General features: G+C 39.5%; 1 protein-coding gene across 1 annotated transcript in view; it reads right to left on the bottom strand.

The window, feature by feature from the left end:
* Nucleotides 1–16125, bottom strand: part of htt (huntingtin) — a 35884-nt gene that overhangs the window by 1777 nt on the left and 17982 nt on the right. Inside the window, exons 22-40 of the mRNA XM_073079982.1 lie at nt 15079–15178; nt 14223–14317; nt 13449–13694; nt 12745–13138; nt 12195–12381; nt 11580–11724; nt 10906–11088; nt 10318–10436; nt 10004–10135; nt 9601–9753; nt 8058–9102; nt 7271–7467; nt 5268–5414; nt 4381–4569; nt 3348–3496; nt 2717–2844; nt 2145–2351; nt 1437–1633; nt 273–411 (exon numbers count right to left, since the gene is read on the bottom strand). Of these exons, the coding sequence (XP_072936083.1) occupies nt 273–411; nt 1437–1633; nt 2145–2351; nt 2717–2844; nt 3348–3496; nt 4381–4569; nt 5268–5414; nt 7271–7467; nt 8058–9102; nt 9601–9753; nt 10004–10135; nt 10318–10436; nt 10906–11088; nt 11580–11724; nt 12195–12381; nt 12745–13138; nt 13449–13694; nt 14223–14317; nt 15079–15178 (4152 nt within the window). The remainder of the gene's footprint in view (nt 1–272; nt 412–1436; nt 1634–2144; nt 2352–2716; nt 2845–3347; nt 3497–4380; nt 4570–5267; nt 5415–7270; nt 7468–8057; nt 9103–9600; nt 9754–10003; nt 10136–10317; nt 10437–10905; nt 11089–11579; nt 11725–12194; nt 12382–12744; nt 13139–13448; nt 13695–14222; nt 14318–15078; nt 15179–16125) is intronic.

The raw sequence follows: 16125 nt of genomic DNA, 5'->3' as shown, positions 1-16125 counted from the left end.
ACTAATAATTTTTTATCGCATGACGCGTCTAAAGAAGTATAATTTCAAAAATAAAATAAAATGAAAAAATAAAACTTTGACAAAGGGAGATCTCTCGCCGGACTAGGTGATCATGCCCGGAGTACCGCAGTGCTCCAACGTTATCCATTCAGAACTTGTATATAATTATGCAAAATGTTATTAAAACTTCGATAGCGTGATTCAGAAACGCGTAGCGCCATCTCTTGGCGAGTTACGGGAACTCACCCCATAAACGATTTATCATATCTCACCTTAACAACAACATCAGTGCAGTAGTGTTTCGGCCGCCGCAAGAGGAAGTCGACAGCGATCGTCATGAGATCGGGATGTCCCAACTCCACCAGCGTGAATAGCACCGCCCAGTACAAACTTTGCTCGTACAGAGAGATTCTGGAAACATAAAGATTTTTCTTCATTGGTCCCATTGCTGCGTAGACCTCATATTAAAATTCTAAATGACAAGGGATTAGTTGGTTTAAGAAGTTAAAAAATCATAACATAAAAGTGTATATCTAGGCATCGCGCCTCGGTATACAGGGTGAATTTTTCAAATAGGCCCTCAGGGCCAAATCCGAAACTATAAGGATTAGCGAAAAACACTGAAAGGAGTGACGAGACCGATTTTGATAAAAACTATTGAAAAATTCACCGGGTATAAGAGGCATGCAGTGTATATAAGAGGTCTTAACTTATAGGATACTGATGACGCTCCTCATGCATCCTGCAGCGCCGCCTGGTAGAGCAGGGCGTAACTCGACGATAGCGACTTTAGGAGCTTTTCGTGTATGATAGCTCACCTTGTGCCGTTGCGTAGATACTGTGCTACTGTACCCTTACCATGAGTTTTTACGTTTTGACAAACATTTTGTTTGAAACAGACTGTTTTGGTATTTGTTTACGTATTTGCCCATACAATTTCCAATTAGCGCCGCAAGCGGATTGTATCAGAACTATAGTGTCAGTAACGTAACATTAAATGACTAAATTGACAAAATGGCGCTTTATGTTTTCTCTTTTTTTTGCGAACATGTGAGGCAGACAAAAAGACTTGAGCGCTTACTTATTGTAACGTTTACTCAGTCAGTCTACTGAAGCGAACGGAATAGAAACAACAACGAAGACAGGATTGAGTAAACGTAACGTAAAATTGTGGATGTTTTGAAAACTCATGGTAAGAGTACTGGTCTAGCTTCAGGTGATGTTGATGATGATTATAATAACGAAAAGTTATGATGACGACGTTTACTAATTTGGTATCTCGAAAAGATATTGATTATTAAAAAGATCATTTTCGCGAAGTTGATGATGATGCTTCTTAAGTTAATAATAATGATGTTATTTGATAATGATGATGAATGACAATATTGACGACTGATGATTACGATGATAAACACTTATGAAGAATGCTATCTCACCTGGTATCGTTACGGAGATACTGTGTAACGGCTATATTGAGTTGTGTGATGAGATCGGAGTAAGGATTGTGTGGTTGTAGACTCGGTATCGGTTTGGCGGTCAGCTGTATAAGGCAGCCCTGCAGCGCCGCCTGGCGGAGCGGAGCGTAACTCGACGATAGCGACTTTACGAGCTTCTGGTGGACTGTTGCGATCTCCTGTAGGACAATAGGTGTAATATAATGAAAATAAACCTACTGGGAAGCAGTTAAGTGCCTGTAAAAATATTTTGCAACTCCAGAGGAGTCGTTAACAGCGTCTTTAAAACATGTAGCTCTTTTGATAATGTTAATTTCACATCTAGCATATTCGTGGCAATATCTATCTGTAATCTGTTATCAACTCTTAAATTAGATATTATACTTTTCCGCACATGAATTAACACGAACAATGCATCAACAATGCCATTAAATCCGCCTTTTGTACCAATTTCTAGTGTAATAAAATTTTATATGAATAAATAAATGCGTCTTTTCTACACTATTTTGCAATAATGGTCCATTATAACTAGATATCCCAAAAATCATCACTACCTAAACCAGTATTATTTGAGCATCCGTCGAATTTCGTTCACTGCGAACACGAATACACAAAAAAATTATCTACCCCCTTTCAAAATGTAGAGTAGAAGCTAGTGATTACCACCCAAAACATTACGACCAGTATTACCTGAGCCCCCGACGTAGCGTGCAACACGGGCACACACTCCGACAGCGCGTGTAGAGCCGCCGTGGGGGCGCTGTGGTGAGAGTGTAGAGGCTGATGGGTGGCTAGTTGGGTGGCGGCTCGCCACCAGTGTGATGGTGAGGAGAACACCACGCTCGCCATGCTCAGGGTGGACAGGAGTGCTGTACGAGCTGCTAGACCGGTTGGGGCCTGGAAGATCAAGAAAAAGAATGAAAGAAAAGCAAAAGCTAGAGAAAGAAACACACATATAGAGACAAGGAATAATATAAGATTTATTTCACTATAACAAGGCCTACTACTTATATAAAATTATGAGTATGGTGTTAAAATATGCCTTTTAATAGCCTGTTTCCCAATTATTTTCATTAAAAATGAAAGCACAAAACTTGGACGTAATTATAAGTTAATAATAATAAGAAATTTGTCCAAATTATCATATTGTTATGCTTTAAAATTGTATGCTTCATACTAACTGTTAAAAGCTATACTAAAAACAAGCATTGTGCTGTAGCACCATATCCCAGCTAGGTATTTTTTGTACATTATCAACGTACCTTCGGCTCTAACATTTCAGCTGTTATGTCCATGAGTAACTGCAAACAGCTGTTCACGTCTATTTCCTTGTTTTTCCTCTTGCGTTTCACTTCACGACGCACCTTGTACGAGCCTTCGTCGGATAATTCTAGAAGAGAAATCACCATACTTCTGGATTAATTAAGTACAGGAAAAGAAAGAGAAAATGAGAGAACAAGAGTTAAAATAGAAACATAATAAGAAAAGAAAATGACAAAATACTGGGAAGCATAGAAACTGAGAATAGAATTAGGAGAGCCTAGAAACTCGAGAATTGAATTAGCTTGGGAAGCATAGAAACTGAGAATAAAATTAGAAATACAAAGAGAATAAGGAGAGAAAATAGGAAAAGATAAAATAAAGGGACAGAGATAGAGAAAGAAAGACAAATTAAATGATATATAACAGAGTAGATGCGAAACCATAGAAAGTGAAAAAAGGGAAAGATTTGAAGGACAAAAATAAAAACAATGTAAGAGACGAAATAATGACACAACTCTAATAACAGTAAAACAAAATTTTATGAACAAAGCGAAAAGAGGAAACATTATAAATAAAGATGATTACACCTCAATAACACGAAATAGATTCTATTATAAGTCAAAGACTCACCAGAAGCGAGTTTCAAGTACTCGGTACTGAACTGTGCGTAGAAGTAACCATCGAAGTCCTCCTTCAAGAACGGTATCCGCTCCAAGTTAATCTCTTTGAATAAACTGAACGCTTTTGTTCCGACCAGAATGTTACGGAGACGCTGCATGCTGTAAAGAGGAATGCCTTTATTAAAATATTGAAATATTTTCTAGAAATCTGGTCACACAAGTATCTGTCGCGATTTAAAAAATATTGGGCTTACTTTCTGCATGAGTGTGCCGTATAACCTGTTACCTACCTTTAAAAAGGATTAATTACTTTATACTAGTTCACTTCTACATCACACAATAAATAAGCAAACTCACATTCACTCGCTCACTCCTCTAACTACTCACTGAGCGGGCGCCCAGAACCCCCTTTACACCTAGAGCTCTCCCCAACACCCCCACACACAACTGTGAGAGCACATGCACGGCTCAACGACCGTCGCTTTGACCCGCCCCCCCAAACACTCACATCGGGGCAGGTTTCGGCCCCCGCGCGGCCTATACGGGGGGCCCAGTGCGGCCCGTTGCTTTGCAGCGCACTCGCTCACTCGTCTAACCACTCACCCATGGTGGCACTGGCAGGTGACCGGAAACACCTCTTACACCTCGACCTCTCCCCCCACCACTGCACACAACTGTGTGAACACAGGCATAGACCACTGCGATCTGTTACCCTGACCCCCCGACCCCCAAAACACTGACAGCGGTGCCAGTTTCAGGTGGACAGCATGCTCGTCTGCTACCCCATATTATAAAAAAAAGAAAAGCTCACAGCGGGGCTGGTTTCGGTCCCCCGCGGGGCACATGCGCCAGCAGTGCCCCCACGCGGGGCGCCGCAGTGAGCAGCAGCTGAGTGAGCCCCCGCACCGCCCAGTGCAGCCCTAGCGTGCGCCCAGATACTCCCCTTACACATCAAGCTCTCCCGCACACCTCCCAGCATACAACTGTGTGACCAGCGCCCAGTGCGGCTTTTGCCCTGACCCCCCGTCCCCCCAAACACTCACAGCGGGGCAGGTTTCGGTCCCCCGCGGGGCACATGCGCAGGTAGTGCCCCTACACGGGGCGCCGCGGAGAGCAGCAGCTGAGTGAGGCCGCGCACCGCCCAGTGCGGCCCGTTGCCCTGCAGCGCGCCCAGCAGGCCCACCCACATCTCCTCGAACTGCTTGCGCGACGACCAGCCTATCAGGTTCACCCTAGAAACGAAATGTTAAACGTTAAACGCTTTCTACACTCACAGCCTCTGGGATTCCCTGTGTCGTGGGTGTCATGGACACACACATAGACAAATACACAAACAGCCAGACCCAGAAACAGAAATATAAATTCATCATTTAGATTTCTCTCTGGCCGGGGATCGAACCCGGGACCCTTTGCACGTCAGACCGGTATGGTGATCGCTCCGCCACGCGGGTCGTCAATGCTGACGTCATACACCCAGAATAATATTTTCCGACGTTTTTGTGGCATGTCTACATCGCTAGTAAAGCGCACTGTTTCGGACGATTTATGACATGAAGAAAATGATTTAGAAGATGGTAGACCACCACCACACCTATTTCTGCTTCTTTCTTTTACAATATAAGAGTAGCAGACGAGCTTGCAATCCACCTGATGGCAAGTGGCTACTGCCGCCCACGGACATCTGTAATCAACCCCAGATAGGATTAGATATTCCTGCCTGAAGTCGGCCACAGATGTGCCGCTACCCCTGAGGCCTAAGCTGGAACGCCTCGTAAAAATATGTCCTTCAAACCAGAACCCAGCAGCGCTTAACGCTGCTGTTATGAGGCAAAAATAGGTGTGGCGGTAATGCCGCAGGAGTCGAACCAAAAACGGTTTTACCCCCTTTACTTAAAAAAAAATAGAATAAGATTTAGATTTTTTTTCGTACCTAAACAAGAAAGACTCCAACACATCCATATCCTGGAACGCCTGTAGCGGCAAGTCTATCTTCTGCAAGTGATCCTTCTTGGCGGACACTTCCACGCACGACCACGCGATGGGCGGTATTAGTGCTATGTTCGTTACCGCTTCTAACCTGGAAATAAATCACTCTTAATTTAAAAACACAAATAAATTAGAGGAAACATGCCCATAGACCATAACAATATTTAATTGAACGGTAATATTACAACATTGACATATCCAACACGCTTTTCTATAAAGAGTAAGCCAATTCTAAAGAAACTATTCTCAATAACCACACCATAGTTTTTAGAAGTCTCTCTCAAGTATTTTGATAAAACCATCAATCCTCAATCTGCAAAAAGACATTATAATCTGCGATTCTTTGGTTTTATGACACACAAAAACGAAAGCACCCAGACTCAGAAAAATAGTCTACATTTTTCATTTATACGAAATGAAATGAATTTACTTATTAGACAATTGCATTCATTTTCATTAAGAACTTTACATAAATAAGACCATTTTGATATACAGGGTGAATTTTTAAAACGGGCCTTCAGGGCCAAATCCGAAACTATAAGGATTAACGAAAAATGCTGAAAGGAGTTACGAGGCCGATTTTGATAAAAACTAAAACTGCATCATTACTTTTTTAAAATAACTTTTTCCCTAGCCGGGAATCGAACGAGTTCATTTTGAAAAAAAAAAATGAACCCTCTATATTGTTCCACTATCTGATAGTGTTGCTTATAAGGATCAAAATCTGGAAAGTAATGATAAATGACAAACTAAAGGAAAAGCCTCAATTTTAAGAAAATACATATTTTTCCATATTAATTTGGCAGTTAAGTTCCCGCCATTCATCAGTTTAAACATTTCGTGTATTGACATTTTTTTGGGTCAATGTTTCTAATCATTCGAAATGGACGTTTTGTTTCCCAATAATTTATATTTTTATGTCTGACTTAGCTATGGGCGGAGTTTCGTTTAATACAGATGTAAAGTTGACAATTTGCGAGAATTACTTTTTAGAGTCAAATCCGAGTGATTACTAAAAAAAAGAGATATAGAAAATCATATTTAACGTTGAAACGAAGTTGTAAACAACAAACAATAAGAATTTACTATTTAATCAGTTATCTCTTTTCATTAAAAAATAAATCCTTAAAACGGCGGTAACTTATTTGCCAAACTATTACTTTCTCATACTAAGCCATATGTCATAGTTATAACATCGAATACTTACTTGATTAACCAACAAATTCTTCAATGGTATGACTTATGTATGTTTCTAAAGAATTACACATAAATCATTTGTTATGTATAATCCTTAAGGATTAGTAGGCCAATGTATGAAAAAATACGCATTTTCTTCAAAATTTTCCTTTTCCTTTAATTTGTCACATAACATTACTTCCCAGAATTTGATCCTTATAAGCGACACTATCAAAAAGTGGAATAATATAGAGGTGTATTTTTTTTTCAAAATGAACTCGTTCGATTCCCGGCTAGGGAAAAAATATTTTAAAAAACTAATGATGCAGTTTTAGTTTTGATCAAAATCGGCCTCGTAACTCCTTTCAGCATTTTTCGCTAATCCTTATAGTTTCAGACTTGGCCCTGAAGGCCCGTTTTAAAAATTCACCCTGTATATTATGTACATACAAATAAATTTTATCTGGGTAACTTGTTTTCATAAAGATTGCGATTAAATACATAACTAGCTCTTATCCGAAGCTCAGCTTACGTTCAGATTTTTTTATGTATCCCTCGGAAATGGTAATTTATTTCGCGTAAAAGTGACCATATGTCCTTATCTGAAATCCTTACAATATGTGTACAAAATTTCATGACAATCAATTAAGTAGTTAAGACGTGAAAGTATAACAAACAAACTTACATTCTCATTTATAATATTACTTAAGGATGATCATCAATTTAGAGTATATTCCTTATCGAAAGTTATATTCTCTCCGTCTGTCTTACCTTGCCAACCGAAGCAGCAGACTCTCGATAGGCTTCCTATACTTCTTGCCGAGTATTGCACTATCCGGCTTTGTGTAGAAGTTCCGTTCCCAATATTCGATGAGTGTGACCAACTTATCTCCTGTTAAGACTATGTCGGGCTTCGGTCCTGTGTCTGTAGTACGCATATATTGCTTCAGGATTAATGGTTTTGTGTCCTGAAATTATTTATCGTGGTTAGAATGTTGCCGTAATTTAAAAATGTTCTACGGAGGTGACTTTTTTATAATATAGGAGTAGCAGACGAGCATGTAGTTCACCTGATGGTAAGTGGCGACTAGCGCCCATGGAGATCTGTAATCAACCCCAGATAGGATTAGACAATCCTACTTGAGGTCGGCCACAGGCGCGCCGCAACCCCTGAGGACTAAGCTGGAACGCCTCGGAAAAGTTTGTCTCCCTTACCACAACCATGCATAGATGTTTATAAAAAGTCAAGTGAAATTCTGAAGATAGTAGTAGATAGTAGAATCTATTTTTGATCGACTTTAATAGAATTACTCCAACACCTATTTCTGCCTAATAACAAGTGTTCAGCGCTGCTGTATTCTGGTTTGAAAGGCGTAGAATAGGAAACATACGTATACAAGTTGTGTCAACTTAGACGTCAATTCATATGTGGTCGACTTCAGATAAGATTCTAATTTTAACAGGGGTTAATTAAATATGTCCTTGAAGAAAAGTAGCCAGTATCTATCAGACGTAATACGTAATACATAAAAAAGCTCAAAATCCTACCAAGACTCACCTTTACCAAATACTTCACTATCGCGTACAAACAGCTGATCGCCGACTGGGTCCTGTTCAAATTGCTCTCAGTATTCAATTCCGACCAGATTTCATTCACACCCAACGCCTTAGCAACGTTGTTTATGGCGATCACGATCACGTGATCCACGGACACATTGTCTGTGGTCACGTTCGTCGTACGGAAAGACACATCAGCGTGTACCGGACTCTCCACCACATTCTTATTTTTGATCAAAAACGACAAATATTGCAACGAAACTACTGAAAATACACTCAAATTTCGCGCTAACATCGGCGGTATGATATTATCTATACATTTTTCGAGTAGATCACAGTCCGCTTCGTCGATTGAAGTGGTCATCCTATTCAAGCAATCGAGGAAACCGGTTAACATCGTTTGAATAACAACGAATTCTTGGTAAAACTGTTTGTCTCGGAACACTTGGTGGCAACGGCGGGTGTATCTATCTATCGTTTGTTCTATGCCCAGAGTGAAGTTCTCCGATTGGCTTAGCGGTCGATTCTGCTTCGGGAACAAATGCAATATATCTGACAACGACTTGTCTAACGCTTCTATGCCCACTTGATACAACAGCGGCAACTCTGGAACTATTATTTCTGTCTCCTCTTCACTTATTTCTAGATTCCCAAACTTGTCCTTCAATTCGTTTTCCGAAATCGGTATAAAGAACTGAGATTTCGATTCTTTATTGTCAGTCTTTTTGAACACTTGTAGTGAATTGACTACGTTCAGTTTATTACTGTCTATCGAAGTCGACATCTCCTCTCTCACTCTCTCCGTCTCTGCTTGCTCTCTCGCCTTCTCTTTCTCACACTCCGCTAACTCCCTTACTGATACTACACTAAGTAATTCTTTAATGAAATCGTCACAGGCAACTTTGAAGCATGAGTACAGGATTCTTCTGTCAAATTCTGAGCACATCATTACTGTTGTCAAATCTTCTTTTGACAGTTTCGACATGAGGCGGGCAAGGTCGCTTTGTTTTGACAGTTTGAATACTGAACTGTCCCTTTGGCAGCATCTTAATGGAAATACAATATAACCCAAATATTAATATGTATGACTTTGATAAATATACACAACACATGCACAAGATGATAATGATAGAAAAAAACTATTTTAAGATAATAATTATGTAGATTCAATGAGACCTAGGTCATAGCGTTAACGCAAAAAAGTTTTCGTCAAAACAATCACAGAATTATAGAATGGAAAAGTATTTCCATTTTAACCACAAATTGTTCAACAATAAGGCATAACTTTAATATTTTTTAAAAAGTTTATTATTTTAGCCAGCTATGTTATGTTATTCTTCTTCTTCTTAAAGTGCCTCTCCATACTATTGAAGGTTGGCTATCAGCTTCTTGCTACCCTCTTTGCTTTTAGCTCAGCGGCGCTGGCTATTCCGGTCCACTCTCGGATGTTACGTAACCACGTTACGTTATGTTATTAATAATGGCTAATTTAGGTTTATTCCACACAAAATCCATCTCTTATTATCTTAAACGTATAAACATACCTGCTCTTTATCAAGCTGAGCAACCAATTCTCATCAACATTAGTTGTCAGGATGTAATGGGCATTAATAGCCCTGTCTTGTGATAGATCCAGTGGGGATAGATCGAAGATGGTAGATGCTAATGCATTCAGTTCCATGACTAAAGTTGAATACCTGTAACAAAATTTACATACATAACTAGTCTATAGGACGCCAGTCCTATCTTTGATTTATTATATTCCATACTATTCACTAGAAGGACGGAAGTTGCTATATAATTTTGCTACAATAGTCTAGAGAAGTCCTACTTCTTAACCAACATTCACCGCTGTTCCAAATTTCTCTGTAGCTACCCTCTAGCAACGTTTTATATGTTCTTCTGGCATTTTCATAACGTTTAATAGATTACAGAAGTTAAACTTACCGTACATGCACCTTATCTCTCTGCAGCAACTCCAAGGCGACTTGCACGTCCTCCTTCGCCAGTTGGGTTGTTATTTTCTCCACGGGCATTTCCTTCAACATTCTGCATCTTTCAATCGCTAGCTTTGCAAATCTGGTAAGGAAAGAAAAAAATATAGTGTAATTTTTATTATTGTTTCTTCATCGCTTTGTTATAATAGCTGTAGTAATTGTTGCTGTGAGAACAAGTGTTTTGATTATGTATTATGGCTGACATTGTTAACGGTGATAGCCTAGTGGTAGAACTTCGATCTAATACATTTGGATTTTACGTACCTCACAGCGATTGCCGGTTCCAACTTGCCAATTATTCGACATATGAGGAACACCAGCGCACCGGACTGACTTTCGTGGCACATGGACAAGATCTTGTACGTGTTTAACGCGAACTCGTCCTGAAACAAAGTAGGTTTACTTAGAAACTTATCTTTATATGATAGAAAAGGCTTACCTTGCTTGTGACGTGGTATATGGCTTGTGCATACAACACAAGAGAGACGCAGTTTGTAAGTTTTCTATTTATACAACTTTTATTGTCATTTGTATTTGTAGCTGGAATTTTTACACATAATTTTCCCCCACAATCCCGGTAGTGTGTTGCTGCACTCCCGGTAGTATGTGCACGCGGTCCACTATCAGCTTACAATCCCGTCAGAACATTGCTGTACCAGTTGCGCCTTTGCACCAGCGCGTGCACGCAATCCAGCAGTAGCCTACAATCCCGACGATTGCGCTGTTGCACCAGCACGTGCACGACGTCAGTCAGCTGCTTACAATCCCGGCAGTACGTTGCACCGGCAGTGCAACCTGCCGCAGTGGCAGTGCAGCGCGCAGGCGGCGGGCGCGGCCAGTGCGGGGGGTCACCTGCAGACAGGGCCGGCAGCGCGCGGCGACGGCCTGCAGCAGCAGCGCGCAGGCGGCGGGCGCGGCCAGCACGCGCGCGAGCAGGCGGCGCACGGCGGGCTGCGCGCGCTGCTGCACCAGCACGTGCACGCGGTTCACCAGCAGCCAGCTCAGGTGGACCGCTTCCGTCAGCCCGTTGTCCACCTGGAGGATAAACAGACGAATTTAGAAGTGACCGACCAATATCTATACGCACGACCGCACGTCCACCAAATTCTATTAAGAGTTATACACTCGTAAAAACATTTACATAAATTTGCTCTATTCGCTTACACTAACGCAATTCGTCGGCGTACTAAAAATAAACGCCCGAGTACAGCTGAACTCATCCCGCCCTTCGAAAATTCATGAATGTTTCAGCTGATCCGAAAGATTCGGTTAATTTTTGGGCCGATACTGAAAACTGACCGACTCTTGGATTTGAAAATGAAAACTTATGCGAAAATTCAAAAGATATGACAACTACTCTTTTCTTGTCACGCATGTTTACGGCCGATACAAACGATACAATAAAAAACAAAATATAAATATTTCGAAACGAATAAAAACAACAAATTTCAATCACATCATTCTTTTACGTACCTAAAACAACAGGTCAAATAAAAACCATACAACTTACACATCAACATACTTACAAAGTACTCGCAGTACGCGCACACGCACGCCGTTTGCAGCAGGTCGATACGTAGGAGTCTCGTGTCTGTGACGTCAGCGCTCAGCGGCAGGTTACGAGCGAAGCCTATCAACTTGTGCCAGAACTTGTGGGACAGGAAGTTTAGGCTGAAATAAAATAATAAATGTAAAGTGTTATTATAATATAATGAAGTAGCAGACGAGCATGCAGTCCACTTGATGATAAGTGGCCACTGCCGTCCATGGACGTGTGTAATCAACCGCAGATAGGACTACAATCCTACCTGAGGTCGGTCACAGCTGCCCCGCTACCCCTGAGGCCTAAGCTAGAACGCGTCGGAAAAGTATGTCTCTTGCCACACCCTTCGAACCGAAACACAGAAGCGCTTAACACTACTGTTATTAGATAGAAATGGGTGTGTCGGTGGTGCCGCCGGAATCGAACCACAGAGAATTCAGCCGACTTTAAAAACCTGTGACTTGTTACTTCGGTGTTATAAAAAAAAGCTCTTAATACTGCAAGACTTGCATTGGCACTGTTTCCGCTGTAACTTGTTATAGGATCCACAAGAAAAACAGTGAATGGTGTTATTACCACTCATTCTTATGAATATTACCGTATAAGCAGATGCGCCCAATGCGCCGCGAGCAGGGGCGCTCTGTGCGCGGCCCGCAAGCACGTGAGGTTCAGCGCGCCGAGGGGAATGTTCTCGGCAGGGGAGTACAACCCCGTGTTGAGGCCGCTTTGCTCGTTGTGTAGGAGCGTTTGGGCTGTCTTCGCTGTTAGCGGAAATAGGCAGCCGTCTGTAAATGAAGTAAATGTGTTTCTTGATAAGTTAGCGACCACTTTGGTGAAACTTAACTAATGTTCATAGGTACCACATACATCAAAGATTTTTAAGCTTATTTCGTTTTCCGCCCACTTCTATCACCAATTTTCGCGGATCCACCCTTTTTTGAACTTTTCATATAGGGTCAGCAAAAAAAATCTCTTATTGTTGGGCCACGCAGAATTGAAAAAAGATTCACAGTTTTGGCTGGACACTTCAATGGGGCGCATTGAATATTATAGGTCCTTACCACTCCCAAGAGGGCATTATGATACGCTTTAAGAAACATTGATAAGGAATAAGTTAAGGATAACGTTCAAAAACAAAAAACACTCACCAGTCAAATGCATCATATGCTTCGCTTGTATTATGATATTCACACAGACAGAATACAGCAGGCGATTCTGATCCTTATCCTCTTCTAACTCAGGGTCTATATTCCCATCAAAATCATCCATCTCGACTATCGCGTACGTTAACGTTTTAAACAAAAATCTCACTAAAACGACATCTGGGGACAGATTTGCGCAATTCTCATTGAAATTTTGAACGTTCAACGGGTCTACATTGGGTTTTACGTTGAAGAAAATCGATTGGGGTGATATACAGGTGGATTTTAAATAGTTAATCGATAGAAGAATCTCGGTTTCTGGTATCAAGACGAGGACTTTTCGGAGTAGCACCATTATTATTGATAGGTAGCGGAGTTTCAGCTTGCGTGGTGTCGTGGCCTGAAATAAAGTTTTATTATTATTATTCATAGATAACGAATAATATTGGCGGCATTTATCTACCTCTAACGTAACTAAACGTTAACATTTGCTAGATATAACTCAATTTGAGATTATTCAATAAAATTGTATACCAGAATATACTTTTTACATAAATTGATCACAAGTATTATTATTCATAAGAATATTTTACCGGTACGCCATTGTCGCACTTTTTCCCTTTTATAGCAATTTTAGTTTGGACTTTTTTCTACGCAAATACATCAGTAGTTAATTACTTAAAACTAAACTATAATTAACATATACTCACTTGATCCGGCGGAGCTTTGAACAGGATCTTCAACAATATCTCCACACGACTTTGCTCTAACAAGACATCCTTGTACACCGAGTCTAGCAGCCTCTCCAGGGACTCTATCGCTCTACTCGTGTCTAGCTCGACACTCCGTTGTGATAATAGGTTGAGTAGAGTATCGCTGGCGAGTTCCGACCAACGGTAGTAGCTCTCTGGGTGTTCTTGTGAGAGAGCGAGCACGCATGATACTAATTCAAGGACCTGAAAGAGACAAATATATTAACGATTAAGAACCAAGTGAATCGGGTTAAAGAACTGTGAGATACAAGTATCATGAAGGTTTTTGAACCGATAACTTCGACAAAAAAAGTGGACCTCTTCATGGTTTAACTTCTAAGGTACCACTGTCACACTAATCTCTACCATAAAACAGCAATATAGTGCTGCCATATACTGGTTTAAAGATTGTGGAAAATAAAAGACTTACATGAGGAGTCCCAACAAAATCCTAAGGAGTACCAACGAGTCTATGGGCGACCTAAGGTGAGTCTTCAATTCTATCTAGGATTTGTTACAGAATGCTCCTTTTCTACTTCTATTTCATAGTGAAATATTATCATCGTAACGTAACTCTCCAACTTAATCGTATTCATCATATTTTTTTTACTATAAAGCCATAAAAGGAAAAAATCCTTTTATGGCGCGCCGTAAAAGTAAAAGTATTATTAATTTTTACTAATACTTTTTCCCTTTCATGGCGCCCCAAAAAGTAACTTAGAAAAGTATTACCTTCGGCTGATACATAGTTTTCTGTAGCATGTAGAATAAAACTTCTCTCGTTGCTTGAGCCTCCTGTTGTTGTGCTCGCCCTAATACGCTGGCCCCTGTAACAATTTAGACTTCGTAGGTATAGTGAGCAAATAAACTTATAGATCAGGTGTCTATTTGCTTACTACATCTATGATACGTAAGATTTAATATAACACTAATAAAAACAAACAAAAAAACACATAATAAATTTGATGCTACTTTCATACGAAAACAAATTTAGATAGAAAGTAAATTTTAAACAATTTTTAATACAATTATTACAATGTCTATGAATTACCACAATACCAAATACTATTAAAAATAAATTAAACTAATTTTTTTGGCACTTTTTGATTCTATCGCATATAAATATAATTTAAGAATTGATACTTACAATTCATATGTTCAGATCATAAAAAAGAACCTTTGTTCAAACTTGCCGCAAACCTTTGGCCAATATTGCTTGGGGCCCAAGCAAACTATAACTAACTTATAATATTAAAAACAAACAAAATAGTTCTGTACTTACGAAAAAGTAGTCTTAAATTATTAACTTCTGTTAAAAGAAAAAATATGAAATCTTAGTATAGTTATACTGAGAAAAACAAAACAACATAATACAAAAACAATTAAAGGAGATATGATAACTTTTGTAATCAAATTAAATAACTATCTACTTGTTTGCGGGTCTCCTTATCGCACAAAATTCTAGTCCTGTATAGATAACCTACCCCTGAATCAGCCCTTCCATGCCAATATGTTAAAAAAATCAAAATAAGGTGACCAAAATTAAAACAAAAAAAAACTTAATAATAGTAAGGGTCATACAACTTACCACCCATATTACTGAACACTTTCACAGCCACGGGTTCCAAGCCGGCGATACATTCTAAGTGAGCACCAGACGCCATTAAACCGTCGCACAGTTGTATTAACTGGAAATTATTATGAAAGATCTAAGATTCCGATATAAGATAAGAAAGAGTAAGATATGAAAAGTATTTTAAGTCGAATTAAATATGTCGATAATTATATTGCAAATGGGTTGTCTAAATAACTTCTGTCCAGGATATGATTATTTTTACCATTAAAAAACTAAAGAAATTTAACTAACAAATAAAAAATTAATATAGTTTAAAAAAAATAAAGTACACGCTTTTATAGAAATCAAACTAAAAAATATAAATATAAATGGGGTGCACACTCTCGGTAGTTATAAATATTTCACTGACAGACATGAGCAGAAGGGCCAATACTTTGATATTTTCAAAAGCACCCCACGCTTTTTGTTTCTTTTATTTATTCTGCTGTTCACATTAAGCATCCACAAAGCGTCATAATTGTAAGGATTACTCACTGACAAACATACAAGTGAAGCTAATATAAAGCGTGTAAAAATCTTAAACATTTCACTGGTCTGGTTTATGGACAGTATTATATAGGCTTCATACTTTCGATTAGTATGAAATTTTTCTATTAAGGAAACCAGTGAAATGTTTAAGAAAAAAAAGATCATATTCTAGATTGAATTTTTTTAAGTCAACTCATTTGCAATATACTTTTTGACATATTTAATTTGATATCAAAACGTTTCATCCATTAACCAGGTCGGTGAAGGTCGTCCTGTACTGGGATCCTCTACCATAACATCAACTTCATCATCCCCATCATCTTCACTATCATCATTACAAGCATTACACGTAATCATTACATAGTGATTATTAAAAATACAAAAACCTGACTGGTTAAGGATAACTAACTGAGAAGGGAAGTAAAAAGCCTCATCATCAACCCATTACTGTACTACTGCTGGGCGCGCGTCTCCTCTCATAATGAGGATGAAGCCATAGTCCACCGCGCTGGCCAAGTGCGTATTGGTAGA

The sequence above is a fragment of the Epargyreus clarus genome, unplaced genomic scaffold, assembly GCF_041222505.1.
Source record: "Epargyreus clarus isolate Ecla_fem2 unplaced genomic scaffold, WU_Ecla_fem_2.2 ptg000002l, whole genome shotgun sequence".
NCBI lineage: Eukaryota > Metazoa > Arthropoda > Insecta > Lepidoptera > Hesperiidae > Epargyreus > Epargyreus clarus.
The sequence above is the reverse complement of the archived record's forward strand: the minus strand, read 5'-3'. Positions and strand labels throughout refer to the sequence as shown.